The sequence below is a fragment of the Podarcis vaucheri genome, assembly GCF_965113315.1.
Source record: "Podarcis vaucheri genome assembly, chromosome: 4".
Taxonomy (NCBI): Eukaryota; Metazoa; Chordata; class Lepidosauria; order Squamata; family Lacertidae; genus Podarcis; species Podarcis vaucheri.
In genome coordinates this window covers 2,434,574-2,459,412 of record NC_138762.1, presented here as the reverse complement: position 1 = coordinate 2,459,412, position 24,839 = coordinate 2,434,574, and the positions used below count along the sequence as shown (strand labels likewise).

General features: G+C 45.9%; 1 protein-coding gene across 1 annotated transcript in view; it reads right to left on the bottom strand.

Moving 5' to 3' along the window:
* Positions 1–8,920: 8,920 nt before the first annotated feature.
* The window catches only part of LOC309531594 (uncharacterized protein), a gene marked incomplete at its 5' end in the record, with an annotated part of 18,349 nt that continues 2,430 nt past the window's right edge, over positions 8,921–24,839 (bottom strand). Inside the window, 2 exons of the mRNA XM_082221184.1 lie at positions 8,921–10,687; positions 10,718–10,903. Of these exons, the coding sequence (XP_082077310.1) occupies positions 9,033–10,687; positions 10,718–10,903 (1,841 nt within the window). The 3' untranslated portion in view covers positions 8,921–9,032. The remainder of the gene's footprint in view (positions 10,688–10,717; positions 10,904–24,839) is intronic.

The following is a 24,839-nucleotide window of genomic DNA, read 5'->3' as shown; positions in this document are numbered from 1 at the left end:
AGTGTTTGTAATCTGAGGTGGTTGTAAGTAGAGACTGTATACAAAGTGTATCAGTTCCTCTTACTGAAATACTTAATTGCTAATTCAAGGGACACTGAAGTCCTTGCAGAGATGACAGGACAGCTTTTCAGATTAGTTAGCTGGGAGTGAGACAGTTGGCAGAGTGGCATTGGGCCCGCTAAGATGCCAGCTACTACAGGAATTGCTTTATTGAGAGTTTTTAGGAATGCAATACCATTTTCAATTTTTTTTTTTTTGAAGATTCATTTTTAAGTAATGGCCGTGTGTGAGCAAATACTCCACATTTGCCAAGCTTGCAGAAGCAGGACTAAGGGGTGAAATGAAGCCCCCCCCCCAGATCCCCAAAGGTTGAGGGAAAGGGTCTATCTCCCTTCTTCCTTCCCATTAACAGTTATTTCTACCTATGAAATGGGAAGAAAGCAGCTGCTCATGCTAAGCGCAGGGTTTGTTGGGGTTGAGATTAATGAGCTGACTGTGGTGTGATTTGTCAGCAATAAATATTTGTTCTTATCTGTAAGTGAAGTCACATTTGAAACAATACAGAAGCAGTCAAAGGGAATTTCCTAGGAAGTCTTTTATTCAGTCTCACCTGCAATCATGTGTGCTGAACACACAGAAACACAAAGATAATGTGAAATTACAGTCTCCAAATAACAGAAAACACATATAAGCAGATTATTGGAATAGTACACATGATTTCTCTACCTCCTTTTTAAAAGAAAAAATAATATTGCTTTTATTTATTTTCATGGTACAAAAGATAATTTTAAAGAAAGCAATGGTTACAACAGTAAATAAGAAATAACTTGTCCTCATGAAATTGTAGACTTTCATTCTGCCGTGTTAAAGTTTCATTTGATTATTCTAAAAAAGATCACACCACCTTTTCCCATGAGTGCTGGGTGGATTCTTGCAACAGTCGTCACAATTTATGTATTCAATAAACATTGGTCACGTGTTATAAAAGGAATATGGATTGTGTTCCCCCACCTTCTTCATTTCTCCTGGCAAACAAAATTTAAGATACTTAAATGGCGGTGCCAAGAATCGAACATAGTTTTCTAGGTGGGGCCTGACCAAGGAAGAATAAAGTGGTCTGATTCTGCCTTCTGCAACATTAGCCTCCGCTCCCGGTTTGGTGTTAATAGTAATAATAATAATTTATTGTTTATACGCCGCCCATCTGGCTGGGTTTCCCCAGCCACTCTGGGCGGCTTCCTACAAAATATTAAAATACAATAGTCCATCAAATATTATGCCCAAGGATTAAGGCTTTCTGGGAGATGATATATAATGAATTGAAAAAGGTATTTAAGTATACCTTCTTGAAGAAACCAGAGGCCTTTCTCCTAGGCATAGTCGGCCAATTGGTGTCATAAAAGGACAGAACTTTTTTTATGTATGCTACAACAGCAGCAAGAATTCTCATTGCAAAGTATTGGAAGACACAAGATCTACCCACCTTGGAAGAATGGCAGATGAGGGTGATGGACTATATGGAATTGGCGGAAATGACTGGCAGAATCCGAGACCAGGGAGAAGAGTCGAAGGAAGAAGATTGGAAAAAGTTTAAAGACTATCTACAGAAATATTGCAAAATTAATGAATGTTAGAATGATGTTGGATAGAAACTAAGTGGTCTTTAGCTGAAATGTTACAAGGGAACATGAAAAAATATGTAAAAATCTAAAATTACAATATTTTATGATTAATGATTAGGATACATAAAGAGGGGAGGGATTTGCTGAACTAATAATTGAAATGGAATACAAAAAAGGGAGGTGTGAGGAGGTGCTGGAATTAAGCAAATGAAGGTTAAGTAACAGAAGGAATGAATTGTTTTTAACCATTTTTACTTTGTATTTTTTCTTTTTGTGTTTTGTAATATTCTGAAAATCTTAATAAATATATTATAAAAAAACAAACAAATATTAAAAGCTTCCCTAAACAGGGCTGCATTCAGATGTCTTCTAAAAGTCAGATAGTTGTTTATTTCCTTGACATCTGATGGGAGGGCAGTCCACAGGGAGGGGCCCCACCACCAAGAAGGCCCTCTGCTTGGTTCCCTATAGCTTCTCTTCTCAGTGAGGGAACCGCCAGAAGGCCCAAGGCGATGGACCTCAGTGTTCGGGCAGAACAATGGAGACGTTCCTTCAGGTCTACTGGGCCGAGGTCATTTAGGGCTTTAAAGGTCAGCACCAACACTTTGAATTGTGCCCAGAAACATACTGGGAGCCAATGTAGGTCTTTCAAGACCGGTGTTATATGGTCTTGGCAGCCATTCCGAGTCACCAGTCTAGCTGCCGCATTCTGGCTTAGCTGTAGTTTCCAGGTCACCTTCAGAGGTAGCCCCACGTAGAGCGTGTTGCAGTAGTCCAAGCAGGAGATAACTAGCACCACTCTGGCGAGACAGTCTGTGGGCAGGTAGGGTCTCAGCCTGCATACCAGATGGAACTGGTAGACAGCTGCCCTGGACACAGAATTGACCTGAGCCTCCATGGACAGGTGTGAGTCCAAAATGACTCCCAGGCTGCGCACCTGGTCCTTCAGGGGCACAGTTGTCCCATTCAGGACCAGGGAGTCCTCCACACCAGCCTGCCCCCTGCCTCCCCCCAAAACAGTACTCTTTTCAGGATTCAATCTCAATCTGCTAGCAGTCATTCATCCTCCAACCGCCTCCAGACACTCACACAGGACCTTCACCGCCTTCACTGGTTCCAACTTGAAAGAGAGGTAGAGCTGGGTATCATCCACATACTGATCAACATCCAGCCCAAACCCCCTGATGATCTCTCCCAGCGGCTGCATGTAGATGTTGAAAAACATGGGGGAGAAGACGGAATCCTGAGGGACCTCACAAGTGGGAGCCCAGGGGTCTGAACATTCATTCCCCACACCACTTTCTGGAGATGGCTCAGGAGAAAGGAGCGGAACCACTGTATGACAGTGCCCCCAGCTCCTCTTGACCTGGGGTCAGCAAACTTTTTAAGCAGGGGGCCAGTCCACTGTCCCTCAGACCTTGTGGGGGGCTGGACTATATTGGGGGGGGGGAATGAACAAATTCCAATGCCCCACAAATAACTCAGATGCATTTTAAATAAAAGGACACATTCTACTCATGTAAAAACACGCCGATTCCTGGGCCGTCTACGAGCTGGATTTAGAAGGGGATTGGGCTGGATCTGGCCCCCAGGCCTTAGTTTGCCTACCCATGCTCTAGACCAGGGATGTCCAACACGTTGATTGCAATCTACTGGTCGATGCCTGTGATGTTTTGGCAGATCATGGTTGATCGCTGACCCCCTTCTGGCCCCGCCCTCTCTCCCTGCACCAGCCTCTATTGTTGCAGAAGGGAAGCTGGAGTTTAGAAACCGAGGCCGTTATCTGGCCAGTGATTGTACGGTTAGTGACTGCATCTGTTCTTCCCTCCTTAAAAAAAGGTCAACAACCTAGAGCTGAATCCCTAAAAGACAGAGCATTTCCCCTCTCCAAAAAAGCTCAACAACTTTGACCTCAATTCCTAAAAAACGGGGGTAGATCACTGCCAGATTTTAATTTTGAAAGTGTATCGCAGTCTCTCGGGAGTTGGCCACCCCTGCTCCAGATGGTCCAGAAGGATGTTATGGGCAATGGTATCAAAAGCCACTGAGAGATCCAGCAGAACTAGGATCTGCTCACCAGAGATCATCGACCACTGCGAACAAAGCATTTTCAGTCAAATGATGAGGCCTGAATCCCGACTGGAAGGGATTCAAATGGTCTGCATCTTCCAGGCGTGTCTGGAGTTGTTCAGCAACCACTTGCTCAATCACCTTGCCCAAGAATGGAAGATTTGAGGCTGGGTGATAGGTGGCCATATTGGCCAGGTCTAAAGATGTTTTTTAAAGTAGCGGTTTAATAACCGTCTTTTTCCGTGGGTCTGGGAAGGCCCCCTCACAGAGAGAAGCATTCAACACCCCACGAAGCCCATCGCCCAGCCCTTCCTGGCTTGCTTTTATCAGCCAGAATGGACAGCAGGTCCCATCCTGGACCAGATGGAGAGGCAGGAACGGGACCTGCAGGTACTCACAGCAGGGGTTGCCTGCAAATGTGATGAGCATCCCCTCAGTTCCTTCATCCAAGTCATTTCTAAAGTTGTTGAACAACAACGGGCCCAGGACAGAACCCTGCAGTTGTTGGGATACTGCCAGGGAGACAAAATCCATCATGGCCCCCAGGCCGCCTCCGGACGTCCATCAATCTCCCGTAGACACGCAGTATCAGCAATTAGCGACACGAGCTCCAGAAATAGCCTGCCACATTCCAGAGTCGATGCATGCTCTATCAGCAGATAGTGCACAGCGAAAGATGCACGCAGGAGAGCATTATTTACAAGTTTATTCAGCATTGAGCAGAACAAAGAAAACATGACTGCCTGCTTCAGTGTCTCTGACACACAGAGAGAAACGAAAGCAAAGACACAACAGAAACATCCTGTGAACAGGAAATACGCAGACTCTGTGACTCACAAAGCCTGCTCCCTTTTAAGGTGGAATGGAAATATCCTAACATCCTCCCCCTTTCCGTGTAACCTGTGGTACCTGTGGTTCAACCCAATTGCAACCTCTGTACATAAACCTTAAGTTGTTCTCTGTTAACAACCTTAGACAACAGATCAGCAGGTATTTCATTTCCTGGCATGTAGGACACCTGAATGAGTCCTTTCTCAATACACTCTCTTGCACGATGTAGCTTAATCTGCAAGTACTTGGTTCTTTGCTTGCAACTCTCTGAGTTCAGCAAAGCCAAACAGGATCTATTGTCTTTATACACTTGTATAGGACATTTCACAGAAACTCTGATGTCCTTAAACAGTTGCATCAACCATTCACAATCCATGAGTGAAAATGACAGAGCATTCAGTTCTGCTTCACAGGAACTTAGGCTTACTTAGGCCTTGAAGACCCATTTGCTGCCAACCAGCCTCATTCCTGGGACTACTGGTACCAGTTGCCAAGTTTGGTTCCTATTCAAGGAATCAACTTCAGCCTTCATGGCATTAAGCCAAGGCTCAGCATCTTTAGAGGTTAACTCCTGAACCTCTTTGAAGCTTGAAGGCTCCCACACCTTCTCTGAGCTACTAAGAACAGCAGTTGCCATCTTAGCAAACTCATCAGCAAATCTCTTTGGAGGTTTGCCCTTTGTCGCCCTTTCAGATCTGTGTACTAGACGCAAGTCTTCTGGACTCATCTCCTCCTTCTTAGGAGAAAACTGACCAATGGTGAACAGTGGTTCTTCCAGTTCATTGTCAGACGCATCAGATGGTCTGACTGAGGCCTTTGCGCTCTTGTAGTCTGCTGTGTCATCACTGTCACTGACACCATCAGCAGCGCTGCCCACTGAACTGGAATCCGAACTCTGATCATCATCATCCTCATCCTCAGCTTCCTCTTCTAACTCAACATCAGCTGCTATTTTCACATCACCTTCATCTTCCTCTGGGTAACTCTGGAAAATTCCCACATTTTCGCCCCACTTAGGATTGTACTCAACACTCTTTGTGAACTTAATAGACTTAGAATCAGCATTAGACACAACAGCACCATTGTCATCATAAGTTATACAGAACAATCCATCTATAAACTTTGCATGCAAAATGTCCTCTTTGCCTTTCCTGATGACACAGATGCTCCTCTTGAAGGAAATCTCAAAACCATGCCCAGTCAGCTGTGGGACACTGAGCAAATTGTCTGCAGCACCTAGAACATAAAGTTCACCTTTGATGGTTGTGTGCAGACTTACCAGTCTCACAGTCTCACAGTCCCTTCTCCTGCGATTCGCAACGTCTTTCCGTCAGCCAGGTGGATCTCACCATCTTGCATTTAAAAGAAACAAAGTATTTGAAAAATGAAAGTAATCCTATTTTTTCTTGTTGGTCCTGCTTTCAGAAGATGGATACAAATAGAAATTGTCTCCTCTAAAGGGAGCTTGTTAATTTGTTGCCGGAGTCGATCTGGGGATTTCACAGCTGTAAGATTATGATCGTGAGACCAGACTCTGACCTTGAATAAAAATGTGTTTACAAGAAGTTTTGGTGCTTGCTCTTTGCAAGACAAGCGCTTTGCTGGAGCAGATGCATGAGAAGATGGATCTGATGACTGTTGCAGTTAAAAACTTTGGACAAACGGCGAATACCCATATAGAAACCATTCAGGAACCAGCCCAGGAACTTGTGTTGACAGGGCAAGCGCAAGTGCAGAAGATAATGGAGGAGGTTGCTGTTGAACCTCAAGTAACACAAATGAAGAGATCCGAGGCCTTGCAGGAGCATAAGCCGTTGTTCTTGAAATTTGAATCTGGAGCGGACTGGGGGGGGGTCTGGAGTTGTGAGGGCTCTTAATTTTGGAAGGACTTTGAAACATGCTTTTAAATACTTCCTGGATTACAGTGTTGACTGTGGGGTAATGGGACTGTGGGGAATGGGCTGATCTGCTGAGGAGAGATGGAGATATTTTTGGATTGGAGTCCCCTCGAGACCTACCCCCCAATGAGAAAGGAAATAAATTAAGAAAAAGATCAACAAAAGACAAAGTAAAGTGCAGGTATAAACAAGAAGAAGATCTGCGGAAGGGACATGGAAATGACTTAAGAGCCTCGGACATAAGATTACCAGGTTGAGGGACTAGATGGAATGGACAAGAAGGACTGACAAAACCCGAGACCAGGAAGAAGAGACGTTGGATGAAGATTGGAAGAAAGTTTTTAAAAAATTATTTTGAGAATTAGTGTAAAATTAAGGAGTATTAGGAAAAATGTTGGAATGAAACTATTTGGCCTTAGTAGAAATGATATAAGGAGTTATGTATATTAAGTTTTAAGTTTTAAGGTTTTTTATGGTAAGATAAGGTTAAATAAATTAAGGTAAACTGAATGACAAAATATAGTGAAAGATGGAAAGGATTTGTTGAGTTAATTAAAAGGTTAGATCGTTAAAATAAATTATAGAACAAAAATTGAGAAAGATGGAATTTGCTGAAACAATAAATTAAACTAGAATACAAAAAGGGAGGTGTGAGGAGGTCAATGAAACAAGTAAACGAAAGATAAAGATATGGAACATTGGATTTGTGTTTTAATGTTATTGTGGTTTTTTTGCTGTATTGTATTGTTTTTTATGCTTTTCTTTTTATCTTTGTCAATTTTTTGTTGTTTTTTCTTTTTTCTGTAATTCTTAAACTTTTAATAAATATCATTTAAAAAAAAAACCAAAAAAACAGAACATCCTGTGAACAGGAAATACGCAGACTCTGTGACTCACAAAGCCTGCTCCCTTTTAAGGTGGAACGGAAATATCCTAACAGCAGCACCCCTCTTGTCACTTTTCCCCAGGATGATGAGGAACCATGAAGGAGTCCTCTTTGGGTTCGGTCAGTCAAATCCACCTAACAGTTACCTTGTTCAGCCCACATTTTACCAGCTTCCTCACATAAATATCACAGGGGACTTTGTCAAAAGCCTTACTGAAATCAAAACACACTACAAAATTTGTAACTCCATCCAAAAAAGGGGAGGAGAGATTTCTCTGGCTTCACTTGTTTTTGAGAAAGCCATGCTTTCATCCTTTGTGTTTCTGTTGTGAAATCTTCAGGAGAAAGGCACATAAACTTTTAAAATGATAATAAATAAGGATATTGACAAGCTGGAACATGTGCAAAGGAGGGCGATTTATGTATTTGTTTAATTTGTATACTACCCAACCCAGTGGTGCCAACTTGAATAAAATATAGGTGGGGGGCCAGGTAAGGCCCACCTTGCACAATCAATGACATGATGCATGCACGCCATTTGAATGGCAATGCCTACCAACTGGGGGTTTCCCAACTGGTTGCAAATGGGATCAGTTCCGGAGCCATGTTCACAACCTGAAAGGAACACAATCCACATCTGCGTGTCTGCGCATGCGCAGGTCGCGATTTGCCGCTTCTGTACATTCGTGTGATGTCATTTTACGTGTCTGCACATGTGTGAGTGGCAAAACCTGGAAGTAAACCCTTTCAGGCACTTCCGGGTTACCGCGGGATGCAAACTGAAAAGACGTAACATGAAACAAACGTAACAAGAGGTACGACTGTATATTATGGGGGGGGGCAAAGACCCATTGGCCTCTAAAAATCGACTCCTGTTCCCACATGTCTCAGGACGGTTACAACATAAAAAGACAATATAAAAACACAAAATACACATCTGTAACCCCCCTCCCTACCACATTTTAAAAGGGCATTAGATGTCAATCAGCCCAAGGCCTGGTTAACAAGGTGCGGATTTGCCTGGCTCCTAAAGCTATATAATGGCTTTTCCAACGTTTGTATGATTTCTCTGATGCTTAGTGAGATGGGAGCTCTGACTGAAGCTCTTTCCACATTCCATGCACTGATAGGGTTTCTCCCCTGTATGAATTCTCTGATGGAAAGTGAGAGAGGAGCTCTGAGTGAAGCTGTTTCCACATTCCACGCACTGATAGGGTTTCTCTCCTGTATGAATTCTTCGATGGGAAGTGAGATCCGAGCTGTTCCTGAAGCTGTTTCCACATTCCATGCACTGATAGGGTTTCTCCCCAGTATGAATTCTCTGATGAGAAGTGAGATCAGAGATCTGTCTGAAGCTCTTTCGACATTCCACGCACTTATAGGGTGTCTCCCCTGTATGAATTCTCTGATGTGAAGTGAGATCAGAGATCTGTCTGAAGCTCTTTCCACATTCCATGCACTGATAGGTTTTCTCACCTGTATGAATTCTCTGATGGGAAATGAGATGGGAGCCCAGACTGAAGCTCTTTTCAAATTCAAAGCACTGATAGGGTTTCCCCCCTTTATGAATTTTCTGATGGGAAGTGGGATTGAAGGTTTTCCTGAAGCTCTTTCCACATTCCATGCACATCTGTAACCCCCTCCCTACCACATTTTAAAAGGGCATTAGATGTCAATCCGCCCAAAGCCTGGTTAACAAGGTGCGTATTTGCCTGGCTCCTAAAGCTATATAATGGCTTTTCCAACGTTTGTATGAATTCTCTGATGCTTAGTGAGATGGGAGCTCTGACTGAAGCTCTTTCCACATTCCACACACTGATAGGGTTTCTCCCCTGTATGAATTCTCTGATGGGAAGTGAGATAGTGGCTGTAACTGAAGCTCTTTCCACATTCCACGCAATGATAGGGTTTCTCCCCTGTATGAATTCTTTGATGGGAATTGAGAGAGGAGCTTGTACTGAAGTTCTTTCCACATTCCACACACTGATAGGGTTCCTCTCTTGTATGAATTTTCTGATGAAAAGTGAGATTGGAGCTCTTACTGAAGGTCTTTCCACATTCCACACACTGATAGGGTTTCTCCCCTGTATGAATTCTCTGATGGAAAGTGAGAGAGGAGCTCTGAGTGAAGCTCTTTCCACATTCCACGCACTGATAGGGTTTCTCCCCTGTATGAATTCTTTGATGGCAATTGAGAGAGGAGCTTGTACTGAAGCTCTTTCCACATTCCCCACACTGATAGGGTTTCTCCCCTGTATGAATTCTCTGATGCATAGTGAGATTGGAGCTCTTACTGAAGCTCTTTCCACATTCCACGCACTGATAGGGTCTCTCTCTTGTATGAATTTTATGATGGGAAGTGAGAGAGGAGCTCTGAGTGAAGCTCTTTCCACATTCTACGCACTGATAGGGTTTCTCTCCAGTATGAATTCTCTGATGGGAAGTGAGATTGTGGCTGTAACTGAAGCTCTTTCCACATTCCACACACTGATAGGGTTTCTCCCCTCTATGAATTCTTTGATGGGAATTGAGAGAGGAGCTTGTACTGAAGCTGTTTCCACATTTCACACACTGATAGGGTTTCTCTCTTGTATGAATTTTATGATGGGAAGTGAGAGAGGAGCTTTGAGTGAAGCTCTTTCCACATTCCATGCACTGATAGGGTTTCTCTCTTGTATGAATTTTATGATGGGAAATGAGAGAGGAGCTCTGAATGAAGCTCTTTCCACATTCCATGCATTGATAGGGTTTCTCTCCTGTATGAATTCTTCGATGGGAACTGAGATAGGAGCTCGTATTGAAGCTCTTTCCACATTCCAGGCACTGATAGGGTTTCTCTCCTGTATGAATTCTTCGATGGGAAGTGAGATCCGAGCTTTTCCTGAAGCTGTTTCCACATTCCACGCACTGATAGGGTTTCTCTCCAGTATGAATTCTCTGATGGGAAGTGAGATTGTTGCTGTAACTGAAGCTCTTTCCACATTCCACACACTGATAGGGTTTCTCCCCTCTATGAATTCTTTGATGGGAATTGAGAGAGGAGCTTGTACTGAAGCTGTTTCCACATTCCATGCACTGATAGGGTTTCTCCCCTGTATGAATTCTCTGATGGAAAGTGAGAGAGGAGCTCTGAGTGAAGCTCTTTCCACATTCCACGCACTGATAGGGTTTCTCTCCAGTATGAATTCTCTGATGGGAAGTGAGATTGTGGCTGTAACTGAAGCTCTTTCCACATTCCACACACTGATAGGTTTTCTCCCCTGTATGAATTCTCTGATGGGAAATGAGATGGGAGCCCAGACTGAAGCTCTTTTCAAATTCAAAGCACTGATAGGGTTTCTCCCCTTTATGAATTTTCTGATGGGAAGTGAGATTGAAGCTTTTCCTGAAGCTCTTTCCACATTCCATGCACTGATAGGGTTTCTTTCCAATGAGAATTCTTGGTTGGGAAGTGAGAGAGGAGCTCTCACTGCTGCTCTCTCCACATTCCAAATGTTTGCATGGCTTCTCCTCTCCGGGGGTTTTGTCATGTTCATCCTTGTTCTTGTTTTCCAATTCATCAAAATCTGCAATGGAGACAAAATAGGGATTAGAGCCTCAGGCACAAGTCAAGAACTGAAGGGAGTGGGGTGTTTGTTCGTTGCCTTTGTTGGTTGTCATTAACCAACATTTTTATTAATATATGCTGATGGATTGATGAATGTCGATTTATTTGATATACAATAGTGGCCAAAATTGGGGAAGCCTTTTGGGGGGAAAGTGTATTTCAGATATTTGATGGCTCATAACGCCACTTTGTTTTGAGTAATACCTTAGAATTATGTGTCAATGGAAAGATAATTTAATGAAGAATGTAATCTGTATCTGTATTCTATCAAAAGTCAAAACTGAATAACCAGAAAAAGGAAGCACAACTTGCTTAGGTTGACTTTTGACAGTGTGGTGTGTGATGGCTATCATGTTGGTTGGTTATTTGTTGTTTTTTCATTTAGTGGTTTGTAAAACATAATAAAATTAAAGAAATGGCACAAGAAGTTGACTGGACACCCAGAAAGTGATGTAAAACAGTACTATTAAGTGAAAAAGGCTACAGTTATGAAGAAATTAGAAGATGGAGGATTCTTTTTCTTTTTCCAATTTTATCCAATTTTGTTTTAAAAAGTACTGTATTTTTTGCTCCTTAGGGCGCAGCTAGTTTTTAGGGGGGGAATTCAAGGAAAAAAAACTTATTTCTCCCCCCAGCCCCAAAGAGCAAAGAAGCCAAAAAAATGAGCGGGATCCACCCTGCGGGCTTTCTTGGCTTCCTCTTTAGATGCGCCAACCTCTCCAACCCGGAGAGGCTGCGTATGGCTTTGGCAGAAGCCAAGACAGCGAGCGGGATGGATCCCACTCGCTGTCTTGGCTTCGTTTTTAGCCGCGGGGCTGGGGTGGGGTCCCCCGACGCCAGCCCCCAGAACAGGTCCAGGAGCAGCGGCAAGATTGAACTGGCTAAAACCCATGGTAACTGGACAGTGGAACAATGGGACAGTGTTATTTGAAGCGATGAGATCCCAATCTCCTTGCTTGGTAAGTGATGGCATGAAATACGCGAGGAGGAGAATGGAAGATTTACATCCTACTTGCATTACACCGACCATGAAACACCCAGATAGTGTGATGATCTGGAGTTGTATGACAGCAAAAGGTGGGGGCAGAATTTGTGTCATTAATGGGAACGTCAATGCCCCCAAATACACAAATCAAATACTTGAGCCTGAACTGAAGTGTTCTGAATGTGAAATCATATTCCACTGCTGGAATGGCCTGGGAATAGCCCAAGCGAAAACCTTGGGAGCCGACTAAAGAAACTTGTTTGTCAGAAGCAACCCAGCAATAAAGCCCAATTAATAGAGGCAAATATTCAGTCTTGGTTTCACATTATTGCAGCTGCAGAACTAAAAAACTTGCTTCACTCCATGGGAAGGCGTTGTAAGGCCGGAATTAAAGCTAAAGGTTACCGAAGTCAGTGTTAATTGACATGGTGAGAATTTCTGTATATCTCCTTTTTTCTAAGCGTTTCACATTTCTTTTTTATGTCTACTGTTCTAATAAATACTCCTTCATAAAAGTTATTGCATTGCAATCTTCATTAAATTATCTTTGCTATGGTAAGGTAAAGGTAAAGGGGCCCCTGATCATTAGATCCAGTCGTGACCGACTCTGGGGTTGCAGCACTCATCTCGCTTTATTGGCTAAGAGAGCCAGTGTTTCTCCACAGACAGCTTCCGGGTCATGTGGCCAGCATGACTAAGCCGCTTCTGGCGAACCAGAGCAGCGCACGGAAACGCAGTTTACCTTCCCGCCGGAGCGGTACCTATTTATCTATTTGCACTTTGACGTGCTTTTGAACTGCTAGGTTGGGAGGAGCAGGGACCGAGCAACGGGAGCTCACCCCATTGTGGGGATTCGAACCGCCGACCTTCTGATTGGAAAGCCCTAGGCTCTGTGGTTTAACCCACAGCGCCACCCGCGTCCCTTTCCTATGGTATCACTTCCCCAAAAAGTGGTGTTATGAGCCATCAAACACACTTTTAAAAAAGGTTTCCATGATTTTAGCCACTAGTATAAGTTGTTCATGGATACCCCCTTCATGGATCACTGCCTTGCCGTGGCGAAGGGGCTTGAATAACTCAAGAGAAGCTATGAGCTATGCCGTGAAGGGCCACCCAAGATGGACAGGTCATAGTGGAGAGTTTTGACCGAACGTGATCCACTGGAGCAGGAACCGGTAAGCCACTCCAGTATCCCTGCCAAGAAAACTCCATGGACAAAGACAACAGGCATATAACTGTTATGACGCTGGAAGATGAGCCCCTCAGGTCGGAAGGCGTCCAACATGCTACTGAGGAAGAGCAGAGGACAAGTACAAGTAGATCCAGAGCTGATGAAGCGGCTGGGCCAAAGCCGAAAGGACGCTCAGTTGCGGATATGCCTGGAAGCGAAAGGAAAGTCCAATGCTGTAAAGAAAAATATTGCATAGGAACCTGGAATGTAAGAACCATGAACCTTGGCAAGTTGGATGTGGTCAAAAATGAGAAGGCAAGAATAAATATTGACATCCTGGGCATCAGTGAACCAAAATGGGCGGGAATGGGCAAATTCAGTTCGGATGACCATCACATCTACTACTGTGGGCAAGAAACCCGTAAAAGAAATGGAGTGACCCTTAGAGTCAACAAAAGAGTGGCAAAAGCTGTGGAGTTTACAGGGTTAAAACTCCTTGGTATCCTGTATCTGGGGAGTGGCCTTACGCAGGGCCGTACGTCACAGGCTTTGTCTGTGTTGTCTGTGAGAGTTGGTTTCACTTTAGACTGAGAGACGCTGCGAAAGAAGCTGCGTGTGCTTTTAGCACGGAGAGATGCCGGAAAGTTCTGATGGATTTATGGCTTGTAAATAAACGCTTTTAGAGATAGTAACGAACTGTCTCTGGACTTGATTTATCCCTCTATCTCACACGGACGGCAGGACTGCTGCGACTCTGTTTTCCTGCCCAGGTCAGCCCCAAGCAGAACTACGCAGGGAAGGGCTGACTGGACGGCAGGATTTAATGGCCAAAGGTTATGGATCTTCCGTGTTTCCTGCCAAGTGTGAGGAGGGAAGAAGGCTGCCAGCTTTGAGCTGCTTTGAGCTCCTGCCAGGAAGGGCAGTGGGAGACGCTGGTGGAGAGCGGAGCCAAGAGGAGGCTGCTGCTTCGGAGGACCAGCTAGCTGGCAACGCGTGAGTACGCTTAAGCCCCAGGGGGAGAAAGATGGCTGCTGCTCAGCCACAGCAAGGCCATGAGAGCTACCCCGGTGAAAGACTGCATGGGGCCAATTGGGAAGCCTGGTCTAAGCGCATGTACTACTGGCTGGAACAAAAGGCAGCTTTGGTAATGTACGCAGGCTGAACCAGTTCTTGCCCAGCCCAGTGCTGCAGCTGCAGAGGCTGAGAAGTCTGCAGGAGCAGTGGAAGCTTGTGAAGCAGACGTGGCTGCTGCTCTGGAAAGAGAGCAAAGGGTGCTAGCCTTTTTAAGGGCTAGCGTTCATGCTTGGCTATTGCCAAACCTGTAAGGGAAGAAGCCCTGGGTCGCGTGGCAGGCCCTGAAGGCGGCATGTCAGGCCGCAGTGGGAGCCAGACCAGAGGGGGCTAAGAGATGCCCAGAGAGAGCACTAAGCCCAGAGGGGGCTGGGACTGTTTTGGGAAGCTGTTTCTATGCTTTGACACGTCTGTGTGATGGTCCGGGAGAGAGGCTGAGAGCTGGGAAGAGGAAGGCAGTAGCAGTCCGTTCCTCAGGCAGCTGGGCACCCAGGAGTGGGGGTGCAGGCTGTTCCAAGAGTTCTGGGAAAGCCAAAGTCTCCAAGAGTTGGTTGTGCTCTGAGGCGAAGTCCAACACTGAAGGGCATTGTCCTGCAGAGGCATTGGAATGCAAGGTCAGCCACCTGCTAAGGCAGATAAGGAACAGTTCTCAGACAGTGAAGCATGAGAACACCAGCAAAAGCCTTGCAACCATGGCAGCCAGGAAGGACACTGGCAGAGACTCCGTGGGGGTGCGAGCATTGCCATGGCAACCTTGGAAGACAGCCAGAGAGCCACTTTATCTCTTGTTGATACGGGAGCAACCCACAGCCTGGTGCCATCTGGTGGGCTCCTGAGTAATTGCAAGACAGTTAAATCTGGACGTTTTGTCATGATGGCAGATGGTTCTAAGAGACAATTAACTGAGACTGGTTTTTTATACTGTCCCTTTATAGATCATGAGGTGCAAGCTTATGTGGTCCCCGAGCTTGCTCATTCCCTTTTAAGTGTATCAGCTCTTATTGCCGATGGTTTTGATGCGGTGTTTACTAATGGACTGTTTCAAGAAGTGGCAGAGATACATTTCTAAATTTGTCTGGCAGGGCAAGAAACCCAGAATAAAATTTAAAATATTAACTGATGCAAAAGAAAGAGGGGGATTTGCCCTGCCAGACCTTAAACTCTATTATGAACCAGCAGCTTTCTGCTGGTTGAAGGACTGGCTGCTTCTTGAGAACACAGACATTTTGGACTTAGAAGGTTTCAATAATGTTTTTGGGTGGCATGCATACCTATGGTACGACAAGGTTAAAGCACATAAGGCTTTTAAGAACCATATTGTCAGGAAAGCACTGTTTAATGTCTGGACACGTTAGAAAGACTTACTTGAAAATAAAACCCCAAGGTGGTTGTCACCAATGGAGGCAAAAGCTCAAAAAAAAGTCAATATGGAGGCCAAGTGGCCAAAATATTGGGAGATTTTAGAGCAAGAAGGAGACAAATTGAAATTGCAGAGTTTTGAGAAATTAAAAGATAGAGTGCGACATTGGCTTCATTATTTTCAAATAAGAGAGGTATACAATCTAGACAAAAAAATTGGCTTCCAGGTGGAAAAATCAAAGTTGGAAACAGAACTGTTAGACCCCAATACCAAGATACTTTCAAGAATGTATAACTTGCTGTTAAAATGGAATACTCAGGATGAAACAGTCAAATCTGCTATGATTAAATGGGCACAGGACGTTGGTCATAACATTATGTTTGCTGACTGGGAACAGTTGTGGACCACCGGGATTAAATTCACGGCATGTAATACCCTTAGAGAGAATATTATGAAAATGATGTACAGGTGGTACATGACCCCAGTCAAGCTTGCAAAAATATATCATTTGCCCGATAATAAATGTTGGAAATGTAAAGAAACTGAAGGTACATTCTTTCACCTCTGGTGGACGTGCCCAAGGATTAAGGCTTTCTGGGAAATGATATATAATGAATTGAAAAAGGTATTTAAATATACCTTCCTGAAGAAACCAGAGGCCTTTCTCCTGGGCATTGTCGGCCAATTGGTGTTAAAGAAGGATAGAACTTTCTTTATGTACGCAACAGCGGCAGCAAGATTACTCATCGCAAAATATTGGAAGACACAGGAGCTACCCACACTGGAAGACTGGCAGATGAAGGTCATGGACTACATGGAATTGGCAGAGATGACCGGCAGAATCCGTGACCAGGGAGAAGAGTCGGTGGAGGAAGATTGGAAGAAGTTTAAAGATTACCTGCAGAAGCACTGTAAAATTAAGGAATGTTGAAAGGACGTTTGATTGAAAATAAGTGGTACTGGTAAAGAGATGCTTATGAAAATGTAAATAGGGAATGAGAATTGGAAATGGATATTTATAATAATAGGTTAATATATGGAGTAAGGATAAAATGCTAGAGGGTAAGGATTTGCTGAATTTAATATTTGAACTGGAATACAAAATGGGAGGTGTGAGGAGGTCAAGAAATTAGTGAAGGAAACATAAGATTTGAAAATATCAATCCATTTTTAGCCCTGTTTTGTGGTTTTTTTCTCTTCCTTTTATTCTTCATCTTCTATTTTTTATTTTTTTCTATCTTTCTTCTATCAACTGTTTTTCTACAGCGTATTTTTACTTGGTTTTTTGTAGTTTAAAGGTTTAAACGTTTAAATGTTGGGTTTTGTTTTTATTGTTTGTTGTTTGTGAAAAAATAATAAATATCATTAAAAAAATGATGTGGTGTTTACTAACAACATGTGTTATTTCTACAGGGATGGGAAGAAGCTCTACAGTGTTGAGGGGAAGGACGGGCTCTTTCTGGTGCAGATGCCTGTCACTGATGCTACTGTTGCAGAGTCCCCTGAAGAAGCACAAGTGCAGTGTGCAAATGTACCACCACACCATGATTGTTTACATTTGTGGCATCGCAGATTCGGACATGCAGGGTGGTCGTATATTAAAAAAGCCGCAGAGAACACAATTGGGTGTGGGTTCAAGGTATGTGATAGATACTTAGATTGTCAAGCTTGTAAAAAATCCCAGGTCAGAAAGGAGGACCAGCAAACCCTTTGAGCTGGTTCATGCAGATTTATCTGGTCTGATGCAGGTAGCTTCTTTAAGTGGATCGAAGCATGTTTTGGTTCTGATCGATGATTTTTCGAGACACACCTGGCTGTTTACACTTAAACACAAGTGGGAGGCGGCTGCACTGATCACAGCGATTGGATCACATCGGTGGAGCTGCATTTCTCCACCAGCGTGATTTCCTTTCAATCTGATCAGGGGGCGGAGTTCACAGGTTCTGCGCTGCAATCTTTCTTCAGGCAGAAAGGTATCAGTCATCGATTGACTGCCCCCTACAGTCCGCAACAGAATGGAGTTGCGGAGAGAAAACACCACACCCTACAGGAAGCAGCGCATGCTATGCTGGCAAACTCGGGTTTGCCACAGCGCTTTTGGGCCGAGAGTTATAAGACGGCATGCTTTGTTCAGAACAGGGTGTTCAATTCAAGTGTGGGAGACACGCCCTACATTCTGCTGCATAGGAAGAAACCCAAAGTGGATTTCTTGTGTGTGTTTGGCTGTGAGGCTTGGGTCCTCATTCCAAAGGCCACTCGCAGAAAGGGTGAACCAAGATCTAGGAAAATGATCTTTGTTGGCTATGAGCCGGGCTCAAAGGCGTGGCGTCTCACATACCCTACTTGCAACCAGTCTAAGCTGCTTATTAGCGGCAGTGCTGAGTTTTGCGAGCAGAGTGGGTGGAAACGTCTTCACGGGAACCCGGATGTTCTGTTTGACTCAGATGAGGAAGAGGAGGAGGACGAAGCTGAACCTGTTGCTGAGGTGCACAGTCCACAGCCACAGAGTCCAGAACCGGGATCTCCAAGGCAGAGGCTCTGAACCTCTCCAAAGGGGAGTCCCAAGACCCCTCCACAGGTCTCTGTCAAGTCTGAGCCAAGGAGTGAGCCATTCTCGCCAGCAGACCCAGCTGTGAGGCCAAAAAGGCACAGCAGGTCAGAGGGGGAGGTTTCTGACACAGGGGGTGGTGTGGCTGGCCCAAGTGAATCAGGCGCAGTTCCAGAGTTCATGCTGAGGAGGTCAGCAAGGTCAACCAAGGGAAAGCCACTAGAAAGGTATGAAACCACTAGTGTCTGGGTAGGTGTGGCTAGATGTGAACCTGAATCCTTTGAGGATGTTCAGAAGTTGCCTCAGGAAGAAGCAAGCAAATGGTATGAGGCGATGCAGAAGGAGATGAACTCAATGGAGTCTCTTGGTGTGTTCTCACTCACACAATTGCCGGCTGGCAAGCAGGCTGTGAGTTGCAGGTGGGTTTACCGTCTTAAACCCACAGAAGCTGGAGAACCACAGTATAAAGCTAGGTTAGTAGCTCATGGATTCACACAGAAGAAAGGTGTCCACTTCACGGAGGTCTATTCGCCGATCTCGAGGGCCGAGACTTTGAGGACGCTTTTAGCAGTTGCTGCACAGAGAGGTTGGAAGGTGAACCATTTTGATGTGGATGTTGCCTACCTGAACTCAGACCTCCAGGAGGAGTTGTACATGCTTCCTCCTCCAGGGTTTGGAGTCAGTGTGCCAGGCACCGTGTGGTGGTTGCACAAATCCATCTATGGATTACGCCAATCTGCCAGAAATTGGAACATGTGTCTGAATGAAGCCTTAGAAGAGCTAGGTTTCAGAAGTGTTGCGGACAGCTGTCTTTACCTTAGAGGTTCAGGTAAGATGCAGCAAGCTGCTCAGATTTTTGTTGATGATATCTTGATCATGGCACAGACAGGTAAACAAGTGGAGAAGTTTGCTAGGGAGCTTGGAAAATGGTTCAAGTTCAAGCAGCTTAGAGATGTCAAGTCGTATCTAGGTGTAGGGATCACGAGAGCAAGAGATGGAAGCTTTTTGCTCAGCCAGAAAGGTAAGATTGAGCAGTTGCTTGAGAAGTTCAGAATGACTGAGTGTGCAGGTGCCAAAACACCCATGGAGGCTGGTTACGTGAAAGAATGTCAGCAAGTAGAAAGCGTTGTGTTCGAAAATACTGAACTCTATCAATCAGCTCTGGGTAGTCTGCTGTATCTGTCACAGTGGAGCAGACCAGACATAGCGTTTGCTGTCGATCTGCTCAGTAGAGAGGCTTCAAGTCCTAGTGTGCAGGCCTGGAATGGTATTAAACGGGTGCTATGTTACTTGCAAGATACCAAAGATTTTTGCCTCAAGATGTCAGCTGAGGGTGGTGTCAAGCTGACTGCATGGGTGGATTCAGATTGGGCTAACCTTGAGGACCGCAAATCAGTGTCAGGCCTAGTGGTGAAGTTTGGGAACTCAGTAGTTGGGTGGAGGTCCCGGAAGCAAAGTCTCATAGCGCTTTTGTCTACTGAAGCTGAGTTCAGTGTGCTATCTGAGGTTTGCAGAGAGCTGGAGTTCTATGCATGTTTGGTCGAGGAACTCTGAGGAGAGAATTGTCTTCCCATCGTGGTGCATGAAGACAATCAACCGTGCCTCAAATTGGCCGAGACGGCGCAATTCAAGGCCAGGACCAAACATTTGGACATACGTTTTCAGAATGTATGTCAGAGCATTCGTGAGGGGCTAGTTGCTCTAAAATACTGTCCCTCAACCAAGAACCTCGCTGATGGTTTCACAAAACCGTTAACCTTCCAGAAGCATGAGGAGTTCTGTGAAGGTCTGTGTTTGGGGTGAGCATTGTTGCTTATTTTCCCCAGATGCAGGACAAGAGGGGGGGTGGAGTTTGGAGTTTACAGGGTTAAAACTCCTTGGTGTCCTATATCTGGGGAGTGGCCTGACGCAGGGCCGTATGTCACAGGCTTTGTCTGTGTTGTCTGTGAGAGTTGGTTTCACTTTAGACTGAGAGATGCTGCAAAAGAAGCTGCGTGTGCTTTTAGCACGGAGAGATGCCGGAAAGTTCTGATGGATTTATGGCTTGTAAATAAACACTTTTAGAGTTAGCAACGAACTGTCTCTGGACTTGATTTATCCCTCTATCTCACACGGACAGCAGGACTGCTGCGACTGTTTTCCTGCCCAGGTCAGCCCCAAGCAGAACTACGCAGGGAAGCACTGACTGGACGGCAGGATTTAATGGCCAAAAAAGCTGTACTGGGATGTAATCTCAAAAATGATAGGATGATCTTGATACGAATCCAAGGCAGACCTTTTAACATCACAGTAATCCAAGTTTATGCACCAACCACTGGTGCTGAAGAAACTGAAATTGACCAATTCTATGAAGACTTACAACACTTTATAGAAATGACACCACCAAAGAAGGATGTTCTTCTCATTATAGGGGATTGGAATGCTAAAGTAGGGAGTCAAGAGATAAAAGGAACAACTGGCAAGTTTGGCCTTGGAGTTCAAAACGAAGCAGGGCAAAGGCTAATAGAGTTCTGCCAAGAGAACAAGCTGGTCATCACAAACACTCTTTTCCAACAACACAAGAGATGACTCTACACATGGACATCACCAGATGGGCAGCATCGAAATCACATTGATTATATTCTCTGCAGCCAAAGATGGGGAAGCTCTATACAGTCAGCAAAAACAAGACCTGGAGCTGACTGTGGCTCAGATCATCAGCTTCTTATAGCAAAATTCAAGCTTAAACTGAAGTAGGAAAAACCACTGGGCCGGTAAGATACAATCTAAGTCAAATCCCTTATGAATACACATTGGAAGTGAGGAACAGGTTTAAGGATTTAGATTTGGTGGACAGAGTGCCTGAAGAACTATGGATGGAGGCTCGTAACATTATACAGGAGGCAGCAACTAAAACCATCCCAATGAAAAGGAAATGCAAGAAAGCAAAGTGGCTGTCCAACGAGGCCTTACAAATAGCGGGAGAGAGAAGGCAAGCAAAATGTAAGGGAGATAGTGAAAGATACAGGAAACTGAATGCAGATTTCCAAAGAATAGCAAGGAGAGACAAGAGGGCCTTCTTAAACGAGCAATGCAAAGAAATAGAGGAAAACAATAGAACGGAATGAGACGGAAACATGGAAGGTGCCTGTCAGGGAACTGCCATCGGAGGAACAGGTGGTGGAAGGGCTCACGGAGGCTGGGAGAGACCCAGCAGCTGAAGCAGGAACCAGCAGGGGGAGAGGTGGGTCTCTGAGGGAAAGCGAGCAAGAGGGAGGGCTCAGGGACACGTCCAGCGAGAACAGTGGGGAGGTTTCTGAACCTCCCATAGGGAGACCCACGCCTCGGCGGAAACTGTCACGCCGCGAGTCCAGAAGACGTGTTTCCGTTAAGGAGCTTTTATGCTGGAAGCGATTCCGAAAGCAACCACTGTCGGAATCTGCAAGTGACTAGAGCAGCCATGTCTGAGGGGCTCCGTCACAGACAGAGGTTTGTGGACTTGCACAAACTCTGAGGGACTACAATTTTACGCACAAGCAGCTCATCATCCCATCACAGCATTCCGACAGTCTCTGTAAGCAGTTTGTGCAGGAGAAGGCATCATGAGCGACCCAGCCGGAACCGGAGAAGCCGGAGTTGCAGCGGGTCCAAGCCTGGAAGAAAGGTACCGGGCGTTGGAGATCCAACTAGCGCTGCAGACGGCGAGGCTTGAGGAGAGAAGGGCTCAGGATGCAGACAAAAAGGGGAAAGCCACCCAGTTCACCAGAAAGGTACCAGGATTGGTGCAGAAGTTTGGGGGGGACCCCAAGGACTACCATCCCTTTAGGACAGAGATGCAATATGCCCTCAATGTGCAGTTTGATGAATTCCCTGACGAGGAATCGCGAGTGGCTTTCGTGATTGGGCATCTTGAAAAGGGGGCGAGAGACTGGGTTAGACCCCTGATGGCAACGAATAATGACATCCTAAAGGACACAATGAAGTTCTTTCGTGCCATGGATCTGATGTTTTCCAGCGATATTGAGCAGGGAGTGGTGTGCAGACAGCTAATGGCTTGCAAACAGGGGAGCCGATCTGTCCGTGAGTACTAGACTGAGTTCACCATGCTGGTTCACAGATTGGGGTGGGACTTATCGGCGGAACCCATTCAAATGCTATTTGAAGAAGGGCTTGCTTCGGCTGTGAAAGACGAACTTTCCCGGGGTCCCAGGGCGGATTCTATGGATCAGCTGACCAAATCTGCGCTGACCATAGGAGTGCGCCAGGAGGCGAGAGCCTTGGAGAGGCGGGAAGGGAAGGGGGAACGTTGGAAGGAGTTCCGCATTCCAGACATTCCAGAGCCAACTTTCCCGCCGGCAGAGCCGATGGAAATCGGAACAGCGCGCACGCGCGCAGTTTCAAAGCCCAGTGAGGGGGGAAAGAAGGAGGGAAAAGGCACCCGGAAATGCTATCTCTGCCAACAGCCAGGTCACTTTGCCAGAGTCTGCCCCCAGAGGAAGGAATGGCAAGGGATGGTGGGAGCTGTTGAGGGAAGAGAGGAGGAAATACCGGAGCAAGTAAAAGCCAACGCCTGGCTGCCACCGTTGGGGCACAGCAGCCAGGCCAAAGAGCAGTGAAAGTGCCCACGCCAGAACCTCCTAAACCTGCCCTAGTGATAGAAGTGTCGCTAGAGCTGCAAAACGGACACCCTCTAAAGATAAAGGCGCTGTTGGACTCAGGCAGCTCCTGCAATTTCATGAGCAAAGAGTTTGCAGCTGAACACCAGATACAGACGATCCCTTTAAGCAACCCCCTGCAGGTGACCACGATTGATTGCAGGGAGTTGTTGGGAGGAGAAGTCAGCTTGCAGACCGTCCCAATGATAATGAAGGTGGCAAGGCACACCGAACTGATAGCGTTTAATGTGGCCACCTTGGGAGGGGCCCCTATTATTTTGGGGATGAGCTGGCTAGCGTTACATGATCCGCTGGTGGGCTGGCATCAGAGAGTGGTTTCCTTTGGTTCAGCACATTGCTTAGAACACTGCAAGGAGGGAAAGGGATCAGCAGGGGCCCAAGCTACCCTAGCAGGGACGGAAGTAACGGAGAAGGTGAAGGTACCACGACAATACGCAGATCTCAGCGACGTGTTCAGCGAAAGGGAAGCTGACCAACTACCCCCGCATAGACCTTTTGACTGTCAAATCAATTTACTCCCTGGGGCACAGCTCCCTGTAGGCAAGCTGTACGCCATGTCAGACAGAGAGATGCAGGAGTTAAGAGAGTTTATTGACAAGAACCTGAAGCGAGGTTTCATCAGAGAGTCCAGAGCGGTGGGAGGCAGCCCAGTGTTTTTTGTGGATAAGAAAAACACGGACAAGCCAAGACTTGTGTGTGACTTCAGGGCTTTAAACGCAGTGTCAGAACCAGTGGCCTTCCATATGCCCAGGATTGACGACATTTTGACCAGGGTGCGGAAGGGAAAGATTTTTACAAAGCTGGATCTCAGGGGGGCGTACAACCTGATACGTATAAGGAAAGGGGATGAATGGAAAACCACCATGTTCACCCCTTTGGGGGCATTTGAATATTTAGTTATGCCCTTCGGCCTACAAGCAGGCTCGGCGTGCTTCCAATCGTTTATGAACCACGTACTGGGGCCTTTGCTTTACAAGAATTGTGTGGCCTAGGTCCTAGATGACGTGTTGGTGTATTCTGAGAATGAGGAGCAGCATGTGAGAGACGTCAGAGAAGTGTTGAGCAGGCTGCAAGCCAACCGGCTGTGGGTGAAACTGGAGAAGTGTCAGTTTCATACCAAGGAGGTGGAATTCCTGGGGTACCGCCTGTCAGACAAGGGATTGGCCATGGATCCCGGAAAGGTACAGGCAGTGCTGGAATGGAAAACACCCAAAACAAAGAAGGATGTGCAGAGGTTCCTAGGGTTTGGGAACTTTTATCGTAAGTTCATCCGAAACTTTGCTCACCTGACGGCGCCCATTACGGACTGTCTCAGCAGCAAGAAGAAATTCGTTTGGACTGAGGAGGCGGAGCGAGCATTTGAGGAACTAAAAAGGGCCTTCGCCTCTGAAGAACAACTTCTGCATGTGGATTTACGAAAAAAGATGAGAGTCGAAACTGACGCATCAGACAGAGCTATAGGGGCGGTGCTTCTGCAGCCAGGGAAGGAGGAGTCAGAGTGGAGACCGTATGCTTTTTTTTCGCGAAAGCTGAACAAATCCGAGAGGAACTATACGGTGTACGACCGAGAACTACTTGCCATTCATGAGGCTTTCCGGAGATGGAGGCACCTGCTAATTGGCGCACAACATAAGGTGCAAGTGTGCACTGACCACAAGAACCTAGAGTATTGGAGAACGGCCCGAGTGCTCAACCAACGGCTAGTGAGATGGGCCCAGGAGTTCTCCAAATTTAACTTTGAGATTTGTTACGTGCCAGGCCCAGAGAACGTTAGGGCGGACGCTCTCTCACGCAAACCTGAATATTTGGAGGGGGAGGGAGCACCCGAAGACATGTCATTCCAGAGGACCGCTGGGTGTGTGGGGCGGCATTGGTGGGGCAACGAGAACTGGTAGAGGGAACGGAGAATGATGAATACGCCCAGGACAAACTCAGGGGTCTCAGGAGGGAGGGAGATAAACCCGGAGGTTTTGAGGAGAGAAACAGGGCGTTGTATTACAAGGGAGCGTTATACATACCTGAAGGAGAGTTGAGGGGGAAGGTACTCAAGCAGCTGCACGATTGCCCCACAGCGGGGCATTTTGGGCAACACAAAACCATGTGGCTGGTTACCAGGGAATTTTGGTGGCCCAAGG